At 49.3% G+C, this 15,981-nt stretch overlaps 1 protein-coding gene across 3 annotated transcripts in view; it reads right to left on the minus strand.

Annotated features, from left to right (window-relative positions):
• Positions 1–1,169: 1,169 nt before the first annotated feature.
• LOC147896880 (ultraviolet-B receptor UVR8-like) overlaps positions 1,170–15,981 on the minus strand; it is a 95,200-nt gene continuing 80,388 nt past the window's right edge. Inside the window, exons 9-13 of one of the 3 annotated variants that reach the window (XM_087381340.1) lie at positions 3,014–3,132; positions 2,712–2,797; positions 2,105–2,199; positions 1,670–1,778; positions 1,171–1,581 (exon numbers count right to left, since the gene is read on the minus strand). In XM_087381340.1, coding sequence (XP_087237466.1) covers positions 1,689–1,778; positions 2,105–2,199; positions 2,712–2,797; positions 3,014–3,132 — 390 coding nt within the window. In that variant the 3' untranslated portion in view covers positions 1,171–1,581; positions 1,670–1,688. Of the gene's footprint in view, positions 1,779–2,104; positions 2,200–2,711; positions 2,798–3,013; positions 3,133–15,981 lie in introns of all 3 variants that reach the window. The other 2 variants (XM_087381341.1, XM_087381339.1) reach the window with 2 other exon arrangements.

The raw sequence follows: 15,981 nt of genomic DNA on the forward strand, positions 1-15,981 counted from the left end.
AGGATCTCCTACAGCTACACACCTTTAGGACCTGGTTGGAGCCGAGGGAGCTTCCAGTGAAGCTGAGTTTCTACAGAGATCACTGTCTTCCCATTTCGGAGGAGGGATTCATCACACCACCGGGGTACACTGAGCTTCATATGCCTCACTCACTACGGATCTCCATCGGACAGTTTCAGGTATCATCACACCGCCTCCGTATAGAGAGCGGCAGAGCAGAGGGAATTCCTAGGGAGCATCGCTTATGCATACTGTGCGACTGTTAGGAGGTTGAGTCGGAGGAGCATTTTATTTTCAGGTGCCCAGTGTACTACAAGATCTGAGGTCGCTACCACTGCCTCTTCAGAGACGGCTCCGGGCTCCTTTCGAGATTCCTCGCCTACCCAGATCAGAGATGCCTCGCGGCCTTCATTCACGAGGGAATCCGACATAGAGAGTACTTACTCAGGCGACGGGGCTTGGTCACATCATCAGACACCTCTCAGAGTAGGATCACAGAGTTCTTCTCATCGAGTGACATTGATCGTCCAGTCTCTAGCCGCCGACGTGACAGAGACCCCGACCCGACGATCGCAGCACGACACACGAGACATCGAGGGGACACACAGATCACTCTGGGGGACCTCCCGTCATTGTTTAGACCCGGGATACGTCCCACGGGAGTCACGGTGGCTCTGGTCTTGCGTCGAGCCTCGTCCAGGAGACCACCCATTGACGGGCACCAACGTCCCATCACCAGCTATGCACCAGCCAGGGGGACATGACATACGGAGGATTCCACTCCGCTCCAGTCCTTTTCTTTTCATTGTTACATCCAGATGTATTTGATTATGTATGATCAAACTTAGGATTCAGCACGGGTGATGATGCTCGTTTCAGTAGCTCCACCCTTACTGTGATTTGTATCAGGTTTTCTTTCAGTCTCATAGACCCATCGGTCTTCCGAAGACTCTAATAAAATTTCTTTCTTTCTTTCTTTCTTTCTTTCTCATAGACTTTGTCGGGTCTCCAGCAATATTATTAAGTTTATGCCATGTAATACTCTCTCTCTCTCTCTCTCTCTCTCTCTCTCTCTCTCTATATATATATATATATGGTGAGACATGTACATCTTATATGGTCTGTTTTCTCAAATACAACCAATTCATTCTCCCAAGACATTAAAACAGCATTCGTTTCATATCAACCCATTCTCTGTTACATTTTTAAAAACACTTGCATGAAGTCTTTGCATTAAGTCCTGTCGGCCCTCCAGAATGAAGGGCAGGCTTAGTCACATGAGGAGGAGGCATCTAAGAAAAATTAGTCCATATTCTCGACATCACAATTAACGTTGCTTCTGAAGGCCAATGTGATTCAATCAGGTCTACAGCTGTATGCACAACGATGTAAGATTGTTTATCAAATTTCACCTTTACAGCTTGAATTCTGCATTTAAAAAGCTTCGAAGCACTTGCAAAAAAATGTACTTTCCAATTTTGCTTAATCAGGACAGAGTGTGTTAGGCCAGACTTTATTCTTTGTAGAGCATGAGCAGTACACAGTGTCTGTAGGCTTATATGGTTACCTCCAGAACCCTTTCTGCTATGCAACACTAAGTCCAGCTTCAAACTTCAGGCCAAATCCATTTATATCAAATACCAAGCCTCGGCACAGTTAGACAAATTACCTTCAAATCAGGGTAATACCTATTCAGTTCGTATGCGTTTAAAATCAGTGTCAGGCACGCTGGCATCTTCTCTAGAACCTTCGAAGAGACGTTGTACTCGGCTGCTAACCTGTGTACACGAATGAATACATGAGAAAATGAGATTCTTACACACGTTGTCTGTGGAGACTTCAAGAAACTGTACGTTTTAATTTACTTCAAATATGTTCCAGGGATTTTGCTAGAGAAGTGTTAGATAGAAATCAAGCAATGTGATGTTTGTTCAAGGAAAATTAAAAGCATTCTCAATGAGCAGTTCAACACTAGTGCATCGAAATAGTCATGCATGAAAAAGCTGAAGTTCCAGACTGTCAGAACAGAAATCCCTCATGCTTTACTTCAGGTATTGAGCAACAACAGTGAAGCAGGGCACTGGTATAAAAACGTAAACCATACACTGGCTGTCTGGTGAAGACGACTGGCAAGCGTTCTTACAGTTTCATCTGGCACGACAGCATATCTTTCAGAGGGTGAGATCCAGTTTGCAGCAGCTGCAGACATTGTTTAGTTTTCCTCAGAATCAATTAAAACTTTCTTGCACTATTTGGAGTGAAATCCAAGAGAATGACCAATTTATCCACAAAATGCAATTTTAGCCCCAATGCTGCACTAATTTGGAATTAAATAAAATGACAGCACTCCAAATACTGGAACCATTTTTTTCTCCAGAGAAAACTGGGACCAGTTCTTACACCCTCCCCCCCAAAAGAGAAGAGAAAAAGACTTCATTCTCTCTCCCACCAACTGAAAGACTCTTCCTTCTCTTTGTTCAGCATTTAACACAAATACAAATGTGATTATTCTTTAGGCAAAGGTTGCAACTGTGTTATCACTTTCAGTAGCTGCTTGCATATGTGTAGGAGTCATCTTTTTTGTGTACAGTAGGCTGACGTAAAACTTGCAGCTGCGACAAGTGTTTTCCTCCGCACCCAGCAGTGGCGTCAGAATTCACTTACAGCATACTACTACAGCCACACATTCAGAAACAGTCACAGAGCCAAACCTGCATTTGGAGTTGATTGGGATCCTTCAATTCCTACACAGGCTTCACCATCTGCACTCAGAGCATCTATCATCTTCGGCAAAGCCCTGTTGTTCCATCAAAAATCTCTAACATCAGCTTTCAAAAAATTTATTGAAGGTGGAAAACGGTCTGTTTTTCTAAATACAGGAAAAAAAGTAAGCACCTTAATTAATGAAAATAAAAAAATAAGGGTTTCTAAAACCCACATGGTAGAGGCATGAAATTGTAGACCATTAATACCAAAAGAAAGTGATACCATCAACCAGAGCGTAGTGACTAACCTGTCGACCGCATCTCCATGTCCTAATTGACCACTTGTGCCTCTACCCCAAGAAAACACATTGCATCTCTCTGTTATCGCCACAGTATGTCTCCACCCACATGATACTTGTGTGACTTTCTGAAATAATATCCACTACAAATGCATTAAATCTCTCTCTCTCTCTCTCTCTACCTTTAATTTTGCCACATATCTTAATTTCCATCCATATTTTGGGCAGCAATCGTCTATACTTACAGAATGACAAGGCACTAAACAGTGTGGCGTTGTGAGATCCATGAATGATGTATCGACAAAATTTTAAGCCTTGCATCATAAGATATTGCAGCAAAAGTTTCAAATCTTTCAAAAAAGCCATGTTGAAGCAATAGATGTCTCGAAGGCATCTCAAACCAGATACAGGATTAGCAAGAACTGGTGAAGGCTGGTCATGTGCACAGTGCAAGGACACGTGAATTTCAAGGATTGAAAAAAAAAGAACAAAGAGTGAAAGATGAACACAATCTTGTCCAAACCAACATGCAAGAGACCCTCAAACGAAGGTGAAAATCTCCTCCCTGAAAAATGATATACAAGCAGCTCAAGAGAACCTGATGGTCACTCAGCCCAAAGCAAGCATGTGTAAGGAAGGGCCAAGCTCTATATTCACTCTGAAAGAGCCAAACGGGCCCTTCCCCATACAGAAGACTTTGGGCAGCTGGCATAGAAGAAACAGTTCTTGCAACAGTAGAAGAAGATGGCAGAAATAACTTCAAAGGGATATGGAGTTGCAATTGCACTATTATGTTGACCCAGGGAATCTTTTTGCAAACATGTCATATGCTACATAGATACGCATCCACCGGACCTCCCTCCGAGAGAGGATTACCTGTAGTTGATGCATATTATTGGGGATCAAATTCTTGGAACGAGACCCATGAAGATAGACGTTTTAGAGGTTCTCAAGGTGTTTTCGTTCTTTTTCATTCAGACCTGCGAGGGATGATGAGAGCAGTGAAACATGACAATCACACTAGATTCATTTGATTAATCATACAATCGAAACCTCCACAGTTGTTGTTGCATGTTGCAGGTTCCTACAAACTTTCCAGTAACATTGACCTATGCAAAAGCCTAGCATGGAATGAAGGCTCCAATCCTTAACTAGCCCTCTTCCCCAACATTGTACTGTTCTTGTAGCCCGGTAAAGGATTCCAGTACTGTTTTGCTGCAGATTTTTTGACAGTAAAAAAACAGCACTATTGTGAGTGCTCCTGGCTCTTGATAGAGCAGGTTTTCTAAGAAATCAGAATTTTATTTAGTCATTTTTTGACTTACAGGGAGTCAGGCACTTTCCTTATCTGATATGGCATCAGGGGGAAGTGAATCTTCAATACTGAACATAAAGAAATTGGAAGGGGCACACAATTATGCATTATGGGCAGAACAGTGTTTGAATGTACTTCTACTAAAGAAGATTTCTAAGTCCATAAGAGTGAAGGGTGTCAAGCCATCTGGGATGGCAGATGATGAGTGGGAGGAGCTTGATTTGTCTGCAAGGGCTGCTATTATGCTTACTCTCACTGATTCTCTTGTGTTCAATGTTCAGGCTGAAAAGACCTCTTATGGCCTATGGCGGAGGCTAGAAGAGTTGTATGCCCAAAAGAGTTCAGCCAGTAAGGTTTATTGGTTGAAGAAGCTTGTCGACCTTCGCATGAAGGAAGGTACAGCTATGACCTCACACTTGAGTGAGTTCAATGCCATCTTTACACAGCTTATCGCACAGGGATTGAACCTTGATGAGGAGTTCAAGGCTACTTTCTTGTTGTGTATCCTCCCTGAGAGTTGGGACACTTTCAAGACCACTCTGTCAAATTCAAATGTCACTCTTATGTATGCTGATGTGGAGAGCTCTCTTCTCATGGAGGAGATGAGCAGGAAGAATAATGCGGGCAGCAAGTCTTCCAATGCTTTGCAAGTACAGGAAAGAGGTAGGACTCAGCAGAAGGGGAGATCCGCTGGCAAGTCCAAATCCCGCAGTCAGTCCCGTGGCAAAAAGGATATTGAATGCTTTTACTGTGGCAAGAAGGGAAATGTGAAGTCTAAGTGCTTCAAGTTTATACGGGATCAGAAAGCCAAGAAGACTGAGACAAAGGATGCAGGCAGTGAAAGCAAAGGCAAAGGCAAGGCCAAGGCAGATGACTTGGATGCAGTGAATGTTACAGCAGAGGACAGTGACAGTGACAGACATGATGTTTTATGCTCTTCTGCTGTAATTGCAAATACATTGGTTATTGATGGCCATGACATGCACACCTGGCTCTTGGATTCAGGTGCTTCTTTTCATGTTACGCCGCATAGGGAGTGGTTTACTTCCTACACAGGTACTCATGGAGTTGTTCACCTTGGGAACAACTATGCATGTCAGATTGCAGGGATTGGCAGTATACAAATAGTATTCCCTGATGGACGCATATTTATGCTTGATGGTGTTCGCCATGTGCCGCAAATCAAGAAAAATCTGATTAGCACTGGCATGTTGGATGACAGTGGTTACCACACCACATTTGGGGAGTGATTACTGATGGCGAGGTTGTAGTTGCTGAGGGTTATAAGAGTGATACCTTGTATCCTCTTTATGTTTCCAGTGTAGGTAATCATGTTGTTGCCATAACCGAGCTGCCGAAGGTTTCATTGTGGCATAGCCGGTTGGGACACATTCCGTTAAAGGAATGCAAGAACTGTCACATTTGGGTTATCTGCCGTCTCTTTCATTTTCAGATTTGCCTTTGTGATCATTGCATATTTGGCAAGCATTCTATGACTCCTCATAAGAGGAGAACTCCCCAGAATAGAGCACCGCTTGATCTAGTGCACACTGATTTGTGTGAGATGCCACAGCTATCACTAGGGGGTGCAAAGTATTTCATTACTTTTATTGATGTTGCCACACGCAAAGTGTGGGTCTATTTCTTGAAGCATAAGAGCGATGCCTTAGATGCTTTCAAGAAGTTTGTCGCTCAGGTTGAGAATCGGACAGGACGCAGGCTGAAATGCCTCAGATCCGATAATGGGGGTGAGTATGTGTCACATGCTTTTGTACAGTTTTGCGAAGCTAAGGGCATTAAACAGGAACTCACAACCCCTCATAATGCATCTCAAAATGGTGTGAGTGAGCGGATGAATCGAACTATTCAGGACAAAGTTCGATGTATGTTGTCTTATGCTGCATTGCCCCATGGCTTTTGGGCAGAAGCCGTGCAAACAGCAGTTCACCTAATTAACAGGTCACCGAATAAGGCTTTGGAGTTGAAAGTGCCAGAGGAGGTGTGGTCTGGCAAGCCACCTTCATATAAGCACTTAACGTGTGTTTGGCTGCGAGTGCTTTGCTCATATACGCAAAGAACTGCGCACCAAACTGGAGCCAAAGTCTTTCAGATCCATCTTCATGGGTTACGGTGACGAAGGTGAAATGGGGTACAGGTTATGGGATCCCGTCAAACGGAAGATTATACGCAGCAATGACGTCATCTTTAAAGAGGATAGTGTACACAAAGAACCCGTGCAACCTGTGGAATATAGGAGGGTTGTTTATGATGATGTCGGACAGCAAAGAATGCCCATTAATATGCAGCAGCAGGCTGCTGTAAATAACCCTGTTCAAGAGGGTATACAGGCTGAAAATCAGCCAGACAATTTTGCCAATGATGCACCACTGGATATGCCAGCAAATGGCGCTGTAGAACAGCCAAATATGGTGGTACAGCCACCCGTCATGCATGACGAACAGGCTAGACAGCAGCCTAATATGGAACATTTTGTTAGGAGGAGCACCCGTGTACAACGGCCTCCTGACAGGTTTCTTCCAGGAGCCAATAATGTGGCTGATTTTATCATGCTGACAGATTGTGGTGAGCCTTCCAGCTTCAGGGAAGCTATGGGAACAGCAGAGAAAAGGAAGTGGGAGAAAGCCATGCAGTCAGAAATGGACTCCCTACTTCAAAATGATACATGGGACTTGGTGCAGCTACCTGCAGGCAGAAAAGTTTTGCCGTGCAAGTGGGTTTACAAAGTCAAAGTGGATTCAAATGCTTTACCGAGGTATAAGGCCAGATTGGTTGCCAAGGGATTTAAGCAGGAGAAGGGCATTGACTTTGATGAGATTTTTTCCCCTGTAGTCAAGATGACTACTTTGAGAGCAGTGTTAGCTCTTGTTGCTCATGAGGATATGGATTTATGTCAAATGGATGTGAAGACTGCTTTTCTTCACGGAGATCTCCATGATGAGATCTACATGAGTCAGCCAGAGGGATATGCTGTTAAAGGGAAAGAGCAGCTTGTGTGTAAGCTCAAGAGGAGCTTGTATGGACTCAAGCAGGCGCCAAGAGAATGGTACAAGAAGTTTGATGCCTTCATGCAGTCCCAAGGGTATCATAGGTGTGAGACCGATCACTGCTTGTACACCAAACGGGCAAAGGATGGCAGTTTGATGCTACTCATTCTATATGTAGATGACATGCTGATTGCCAGCAAATCTCAGCAGGAGATTAGTGCTTTGAAGAAACAACTGCATAAGTCTTTTGACATGAAAGACTTGGGTGATGCAAACCACATTCTTGGTATGTGGATTATTCGTGACAGGTCCAAGGGACTTTTGTTTCTGTCACAGAAGGAGTACATTGACAAAGTACTGCAGAGTTTAAAATGGAGGGGGGGAAGTCCATTAGTACCCCGTTGCCTCCTCATTTAAAACTCAGCAGTAAGGACAGCCCCAGATCAGATGATGATAAGGCTGAGATGGCCAAGGTTCCGTATGCATCTGCAGTTGGTTCTTTGATGTATGCCATGGTTGCCACTCGTCCGGATATTGCTTTTGCGGTGGGAGTCATCAGCAGGTATATGGCAAATCCAGGCAAGCGGCACTGGGAAGCAGTGAAAGGCATCTTGAGGTATCTCAAGGGTACCAAAGACTTATGCATATGCTATGGTAGGCAGGATGCATTGGTGCATGGTTTTACACATTCAGACTATGCAGGGAATGCAGATAACCGGAAGTCTACTACCGGTTATATTTTTACATTTGGAGGAGGTGCTATATCATGGGTGTCTCGGTTGCAGAAATGCATTGCACTGTCAACCACTGAAGCTGAATATGTTGCAGCCACTGAGGCTTGCAAGGAAGCAATATGGCTTACTCGGCTGGTGGGAGATTTGGGCATTACAGGAGATATGCCAGTTTTGCATTGTGATAGTCAAAGTGCTATCATGTTGGCAAAGAATCCGGTCTTTCATCAGAAGACCAAGCACATAGATGTGAAATACCATTTCATCAGGGAGGTACTTGAAGACAAGCGGCTTGAGCTTGTGAAGGTGCATACTGATGATAATCCTGCAGATTTGCTCACTAAGAGCTTGCCTACAGAGCGGTTTGCACATTGTCGCCACATCATGGGATTAGGATGAGACCATTCTTATTTTATGGTCTTGTATACAGTAACTGTATATTGCTGTAATTTTTATTCTTTTCTCCCCTTTAGGCACATTGGCCTTTAGGTGGGAGGTTGTTGGGGTAAAGGCACATTGCCACCCTTTAAAATGTTATGACACCTATGACTGTCTTAAGACAGTCATAGGGTGAATCCCTAATCCTAATAAAACTCTTGAGTTTGTGGTGTGGCTCAACACATTTTACACACCCCCACTTCCTTGTGTCTCCCTCTCTCTCTGTCTCCATTGTTCCACTCCCTCTCTCTTTCCCTCACATCTCTGTCAGATGCCAAGGGAAGCTGTCCATGTAAGCCCAAGTGGCCTGCGTGATGAAAAAGACGGGATCCGGTCTAGAGAACTCATAGGCCAAGTGATGCCCCGGCTCAGTGCTGCACCAACAAACGGCTCCCCAAGTGATCGGTCCTAGCTCGGGTGTAGTCCTAGCTAAGATCCCCATGATTCCCTTCCAAACCGTCTGCGCATGCGAACAGCTCCAAAGGCAATGCTTTAGGGTCTCCTCCTCCTGAAAGCACATCTGGCAATGCCCTTCCTGCCCCATCTGTCTCAGCCAGCTGCCAACTGGAAGCCCCTTGTGTACCACCATCCAAAGGAAGTAGGAGATCTTTCTTGGACGCCAGCTAGCCCAAAGAGTCTTCCAGAAGGTGCGAAGAAAGACCAAGGATATCCCCTGGGCATACCAGCTATGTGCCTGTGTGGGTAGCCCACGCTGGAGAGCCCCAAGAGCACGCCGACCCGTGCGTGCACTGTAAGAAAAGAAGGGGGTGGGGTTCTCTCTGAGGTCTCCAATGGTGGCCAACGCCACTCCCCTGGGTCCCACTCCACCTCTGACAAGGAGCGGCCCTCCCAAATCCAGAGTCTCCAATCCTGGTCCTGTATAATCAGGGGGTCTATATGCCACGTCTTCCCTTGCAGCCCTACAATGCGAAGGCGTTGCCAGGGAAGCTGGGGGTCGATCATGGCCTCTCTGCTCTGTAGGCGACTGTCATCAGTGATGGAGAAGAAGTGTACCGAAGAGTCCGAGAAGAGGCCTACCACCACCAAAGGAATGCCTCGTGGAGTGAACAATCCGAGCCACCTCTCATCTCCCGGGAAGAGCTGTCTGGTGTTTACGGGAATCCTCCAACCTGCAGGGATGGCAGCATCAATCTCCGCTCGCCGAGCCTGGATCCCACGAGCCGTACCTACTGCTGTTGCCAGCTCACCTGGACTCAGCAGACTGTAGACGTCCCTCCAAACCCGAAACGAGCGCCCGGGCCCACGCGCCCAGAGCGTCCAAGGGATATGGGATCTCTCTCCGAGCTGACGACCTCTATCATCTGTCACCTGGCTGCTCCAAATCAGGGGCTGGCTGTCTGTCTGTCTCCTCTCGGCAACTAGGAGGGACTTGGGAGAGGCTGTGTCGCAACTTCCTCCACACTGAAATGAGGCTACGGAGGAAGGGGGAACGAGGCTGAGTCAAAGGTGCTGAAGTGAAGATCCATCGGATAGAAGGCTGCCAAACACCCCCTAACTGGGGGGTACACCCACTGAGACCATGCTGTAGCAAGAGCTTCCACGTCTGTCCTCCTGGGGTCAAGCCGCGGATGACTAGCTTGCCAAAAGTGCCTGACTCTGAAGCTCTGGATCTATGATGCCAAGGCCGCCCTCTGCCTGGGGGAGAATGACCGTCTGCCAGGCGACCCTAGCTCGGGTGGTGCAGGAGCCGTCTGAACCAGACCATAGGAAATTCCGCACCAGTCTCCTCAGCTGGGCTACACAAGACCTCGAGAAACACCAGCAAGAGGCCACATACCAAGCAGTGGCAAGAAGGACCTGGTTGAACACAAGGGCCCTGCCTGCCAAGGAAAGTCGAGCCGTGCTCCAGAAAGCAAGCTTCCGTCGTATGGAGGCTAGGACCTGCAAGAACTACTGAGCCGGTGTGATGTCCAGGCCTACCTGGAATCCCAGGTAACGTGTCGTCTGTCCTCTAGGGATCCAACGAAACCCCAGGAAAATACCCCACTGTGAGCTGGCTCCCGGATCCGTAAGAAAACCAACTGACTTATGCCAGTTGATTTTCGCTCCAGCCGCAAGGCAAAACATCTCTAGGGACAGTCTCACACGCTCCAGTGACTCGACATCATCCTGCACATATAGGGCTGTGTCGTCTGCATACTCGGAGTCCAACAGCTCGGCATCCTCTCGAATAGGGAGACGCATCCCGTGAAGACCAGTGGTGCGAGCTCGAAGGAAGTGTGTCATGGCCTCCGCAAAAAATAGGAAGAGGTAAGGCGCTAATGGACAGCCCTGACGTACCGAGTGCTCAAGTGTGAATCTCTCCCCCATCCTGCCGCTAATGATAACCCGACTGGAGCCCGATCTGTAAAGGCTAGCAATACCTCTAATCCACTCGTCCGAGAAACCGAACCGAGCAAGTGTACCTTCCAAGAAAGACCAGTCTACCCTGTCGTACGCCTTCTCAAAGTCGAGGAGTATGGCAAGGTGCTGTCCACTGTGCTGGGCCCATTCTGTCACCTCTGAGAAAGTGAAGATGTTGTCCAAGATGCTGCGATCTTGGACAAAACCAATCTGGGTGTCGTGAATCAGATCGTGTAGCAGGGGACGGATGCGACTGCTGATCATCTTGGCGAGGATTTTGTAGGCGATCGGGAGGAGGGTGATTGGGCGCCACTGTCTGATCTCCTGGCGGTCCCCCCCTTTGGGGATGAGGCAAATCAGGCCTGTTGCAAGGCTCTCTGGCATCTGCCCGCTGGAGAAGATGTGCTGCAAAGCTGCGAGCAAGGGCCGGTGGATCTGCTCCCAAAAGGTGGTGAAGAAAGCTCTAGAGAGGCCATCCTCACCTCTGCCCATCAATAGCACTCACCGCATCCTGCATCTCCGCAACTGTGAAGGGTGCGAGAAGGGTATCACGCATGCTGGGCTGCACGAGTCTCGGTGTAGATCTCCACACCTCCTCCCTGCAAATGCGACCACAAGGGTCTGGGGGCTCCTGCTGGAATAAACATCTGTAGAAGTCTGTCGCTAAGTCCCGGACCTCATCTGGATCTGTCCTGACACTACCATCCTGCGCCCTAAGAGAACGGAGCTGTTCCCCTGCTGACCTCTGTCCATGAGTCCTGAAGAACTCCCTGCACATCCTATTGCCTTTCCTAGCCCAGAAGGACTTGGAAGCATGAAATGAAAACTCTGAGCGACGTTGGGTGATCTCCTCTAGCATGGCCCGGGCCCGAACCTCCTGCTGTTTGAGCTCCTCAGAGCCTGGAGAAGACTGCTGCATCCTTTGAATCGAGGCAAGGTCACGTCTGAGACCCCTCTCCCGCGCCCAACACCGCTGTCTGACCTGAATCGCCTCTTGCTGGCAAATGCGGCTAGACTCATCAAGTGCCTGCGCTACCTGTGCTGCCATATCCCTGGTAGGGTCCCACTCCTGCTCCCATAGGTCCACAATCCTATTGTGAACCGCTGCTCTGGTGTATATGGAATCTGGGATCCGACATGAACGTGGAGGTGAGGATTGAGAGGCCGAGTCCAGGACTAGGATGACTGGGGCATGGTCTGAAAGTGTCGTCCCTGGAACCACTCCTGACTCTCCTCCTCTACCAAGCGCCCAATCACTGACATAGAAACGGTCCAGTCTCTCCAGGAGTCTCCATCCCTCCCTCCTGTAACCCCAAGAGAAGTCCAGACTCCCAGGCCATCTGCGAAAGGAAGGCTCCCTCCAGCTGTCCCGGCCTCCAACTGCAAAGAGGAAGGAGTCCCAATCTGCCTGCTCTACCTGAGCTATACCGAGGAACTCTGGGCCCCTTCCCTGCTGATCCTCTAAGGTCTCAAGATTGTTGAAGTCCCCTCCTACAATCCAAGAGTCCATCTCTGGTAATAGGTCTGTCAAGGATCTCCAAAAAACGGATCTACGTCTGAGATCAGTCGGAGCGTAGATATTGAGGATGCCGAGGCGGGATCCCTCAATATGCAAGCCCACCCAAAGCGCCCGTCCTGGGATCAAAGTGCAAGAACCAAACACATGCTGAACTAGAGAAGTGTCGATGGAGGTACAGACACCTCCGCTTCTCCCCTGCTCGCCAATCGAAGGTTCCCAGTAGGTGTGGGAGCGTCCTGTGAGGACCTTCCCACAAATACTAGTCTGTGAAGCCGAAAGCTTGTGTTCCTGTAATAGGAGCACATCTACCTTTCCCACCAAAGCTGGCTGGAGCTCCTGTCTGAGCACCATCTTCCTGGGGCCACGGGTGCCTGATGAGTGGAACCCGTTGACATTCCAAGAGATAATGCGTAAACTCATGAGGAGGGAAGGTGGGCCACAAGCAGCTGTCTGCTTGCGATCGAAGTCGAAGTGGTCGGAGGATGTCCTGTGTGGAGACGAAGGCGCTTCTGTGAAGGTTTCGAAGGAGAGGCCGGATCATCGGACCCATCCTCTAAAACCTTCAGCAGAGGGGAAAGGCCTTTCGTCCCGTGGTGGTAAGCTCTCTCTAACCAGCTCGACGCCTCTGCCAAGGAAATGCTGTAGAAGCCTGCAACCTCTGAAGTCCTCCAGGGGCGAAGCCCTTCCGCGTAGGCCCACTCTAGCGGTGGTCTGATAATGACCAGGAGTCGGAAACGTTTGGCGCTGTGGCGCCAACGCAGACAAACATCGCCCTCCTGCCATTGTTGCTGAAGAAGCTCCGCTGCTCTGCTACCAATCCAGTCCTGCACCTGCTCCTGGGTCTGGTCTCGTATCGTCTCCCAAACATTTTCATTCGTCCATTGCTCATTCCCTTCACTGGAGATAGTGAAGGAATAGCTAGGACCATCGTGCGGAGCCAGGATGGACACCTTACCCTCCGCTCCCTTGCGGAGGAAGAGATGTCTAGGCATGCGGGAAAGGAGCCAATACCCGCTGCATCCAAGTAGTCCCAAGGACCTGCTCGGTAAAACTCCAATGGAAGAGCTCTAGGAGCAGCCCTTGGGCTTGGGGATGAAGATGAGGAGTCTGAACCGGACGGAGGGGTGCTGGCCACCTGTGGGGAAAGGCCTATCCCCGCCGTCGGGCCCGAAAGGATAAACGAGGGTGAGGTCTGTGCAGGCTTCGGGGCTGAAGGTGGCGCAGGTGGGGGGGGGGTTCCTTCTGGGTCATGCTCGAGGAAGAGGGTGGAGCGGAAACCACTGGTGCGGGGGGTGATCCTGGAGGGGGGGGTGGGGGTCAGAGAATCGAGGAGGGGGGAGGTGGGGGAGGGCGGGGTGAGGGATGAGGGGGAGGCTGGCTGACCTTCTCCTTTCCTTTCTCCTTCCCCTTACCGGGCTGTTGATGAGTAGGGATCATCTGAGGGGGCTCTGGCTGTGGCTGGGAAGGTTTTTTGGGGCCTGCCTAGTTGCCCTTCCGTTTTCGTTTGACTTCCGTCCAACCTTCCCCTTCGAGAGGGGATGTCGCTGACTGGAGCGGAGGATCCTGAGCTGCCTGAACGGGGGTCTTCTGGGAATCTGTACCCGTGAAGCAAGGACAAGAGCGAGCCTGGTGCCCGAAGCCATGGCATCTCAGACACTGGTTTGGGCGACCAGTGACCAGAATGCGCTGCGTCACCACACCTGTGTCTGTCTCTATCTCAAACTCCGACGAGATCCTCTGTGGATCAAGGACTGCCACTTTGACACGTGGCACCCCTTGGGCTGCCGCCGCATCAACGTAAGTGTCCTGCATAGGCCAACCAAAGTGTGCCCCTAGGTCCTTGATGATCGGGCGAAGCTCGGTTGCGAGACCTGGGAAGATAAGGGTAACTGGGTGTCGAGGAATGCGAAAGCGGGAATCGAAGTCCGCTACACTGAAACCCCTGTACCAAGGGACCATGAGGATGATCTTCCCACCCACAGAAGTAGGGGATCGCCTAACTATGTCGCTCGCAGCCTGTGCTGAGGAGAGCTTAAGCCAGAAAATGCCACGTCCCATGAGTGCCACCTCCTCAATGTGACTGTCCTCGAGGTAGAGGGTGGACTGCAACCAATCCCTGATGTCTGCTCGTGAAGGAGAGAAACCAATGACCCTCCCATAAACTGATGTCTGGGAGAAGTCCGTGGCGGCCTGCTTCACCAAGGAGACCTGGTGCTCTGTCAAGGTAACGCGATAGGCTGGTGGAGGGGGGGGGTCCGTCGGGGCCACCGGTTCCGGGCACGTAGCCGCCATATCGCTTGACTAACTGCGAACTCCCGAGGCAGGTGAAGGGAAAAGAAGAGGGGGGTGAGAGGTAAGGGCTAAGGGTGGAAGAAGGTGGGCGGGGACAAGGGGTGGCCCCAAAAAAAAAAAAAAAACGAGGACTAAGGGTGGTGAGGTGAACTAAGGTGAGGTGAGCGGAGCGGAGTGGTGTGAGGCGGGTTGGGTAAGGTGAGCGTAGTGGAGCGGGGTGCGGTGAGTGGAGTGGGGTGAGGTGAACGGAACGGGTGGGCGAGGTGGAGCGGAGAGAGGGGGTCGAGGCGGGAAGGGTGAGGAGAGTGGTGCGGAATGGAGGGAGGTGGGATGGGGTGAGGTGAGAGGAGAGGAGAGGAGGGGAACGAGACGGAGCGGGACGGAGTGAGAGTAGCGAGGAAAGAGGGGGGGGGGGGTAGCGACGGGCGGAGGAGTGAGTGTAGCGAAGAGAAGGGGGGGGGGGGTAGTGACGGGCGGAGGAGTTGGCAGAGAGGGGGAGAGCGTAGCGGAGAGAGGGGGCGAAGGCTGCACGGCAGCAGTCGACGGAGGGAGGGAGAGGGCCGCGCAGGTAGCGAGGGGGGGGTAGACGGGGAGCGAAGGGGGAGGGAGCTCGCAGGAGCAGGAGCCTAGGGAACAGGGATGCTACTAGCCTTGAAGTGTTCTCTATCTGTTTTTGAGTTTTTTACATTGGGCTCTAATGTCAGTGTGTGGGAGACTTCCCATCTTATAAATTTATAAGATATAGATATACTGGATTTTACCCAAAAAAAGTGTAAGAGTGAGTGAGTGTGTGTGTGTGTGTGTGTGTGTGTGTGTGTGGATGCTGCTCATCTCAGATGTCTCCATTACTCCTTTTCTTTCATTGGACTCGCTTTTGGGTATTATGGACCATCTGGACACAGAGACTGCACTCTAGGATGGGTCAACAGTTTCCTCAGGCATATATTTTCTTCAGAATGTCCCTTAAGCAGTCTTTACATGACAGTATTGCTGCAAGGGATTTGGATGCTACTTGCCTTGAAGTGTTCTCTACTTGTTTTTGAGTTCTTCTATTGGGCTCTCTTTCGGAGTTCTTTGCTAGTGTGTGGGAGACCTCCCATATTGTAAATTTATGAGCATATAAATACAATGGATTTTACCAAAAAAAAAAAAAAAAGTGTGTGTGTGTGTGAGAGATTTGGGAAACTCTTCTGGATGTTTGGATGCCTCTCATCTCAGATGTCTCCATTCCTCCTCTTCTTTTACTGGACTCGCTTTTGGGTACTATGGACCATTTGGACACAGAGACTGCATTCTAGGATGAGTCAACAGTT

This window comes from Dipteris shenzhenensis, chromosome 11 (genome assembly GCF_047967505.1).
Source record: "Dipteris shenzhenensis isolate YYH24624 ecotype China chromosome 11, Dip_SZ_1.0, whole genome shotgun sequence".
Taxonomy (NCBI): Eukaryota; Viridiplantae; Streptophyta; class Polypodiopsida; order Gleicheniales; family Dipteridaceae; genus Dipteris; species Dipteris shenzhenensis.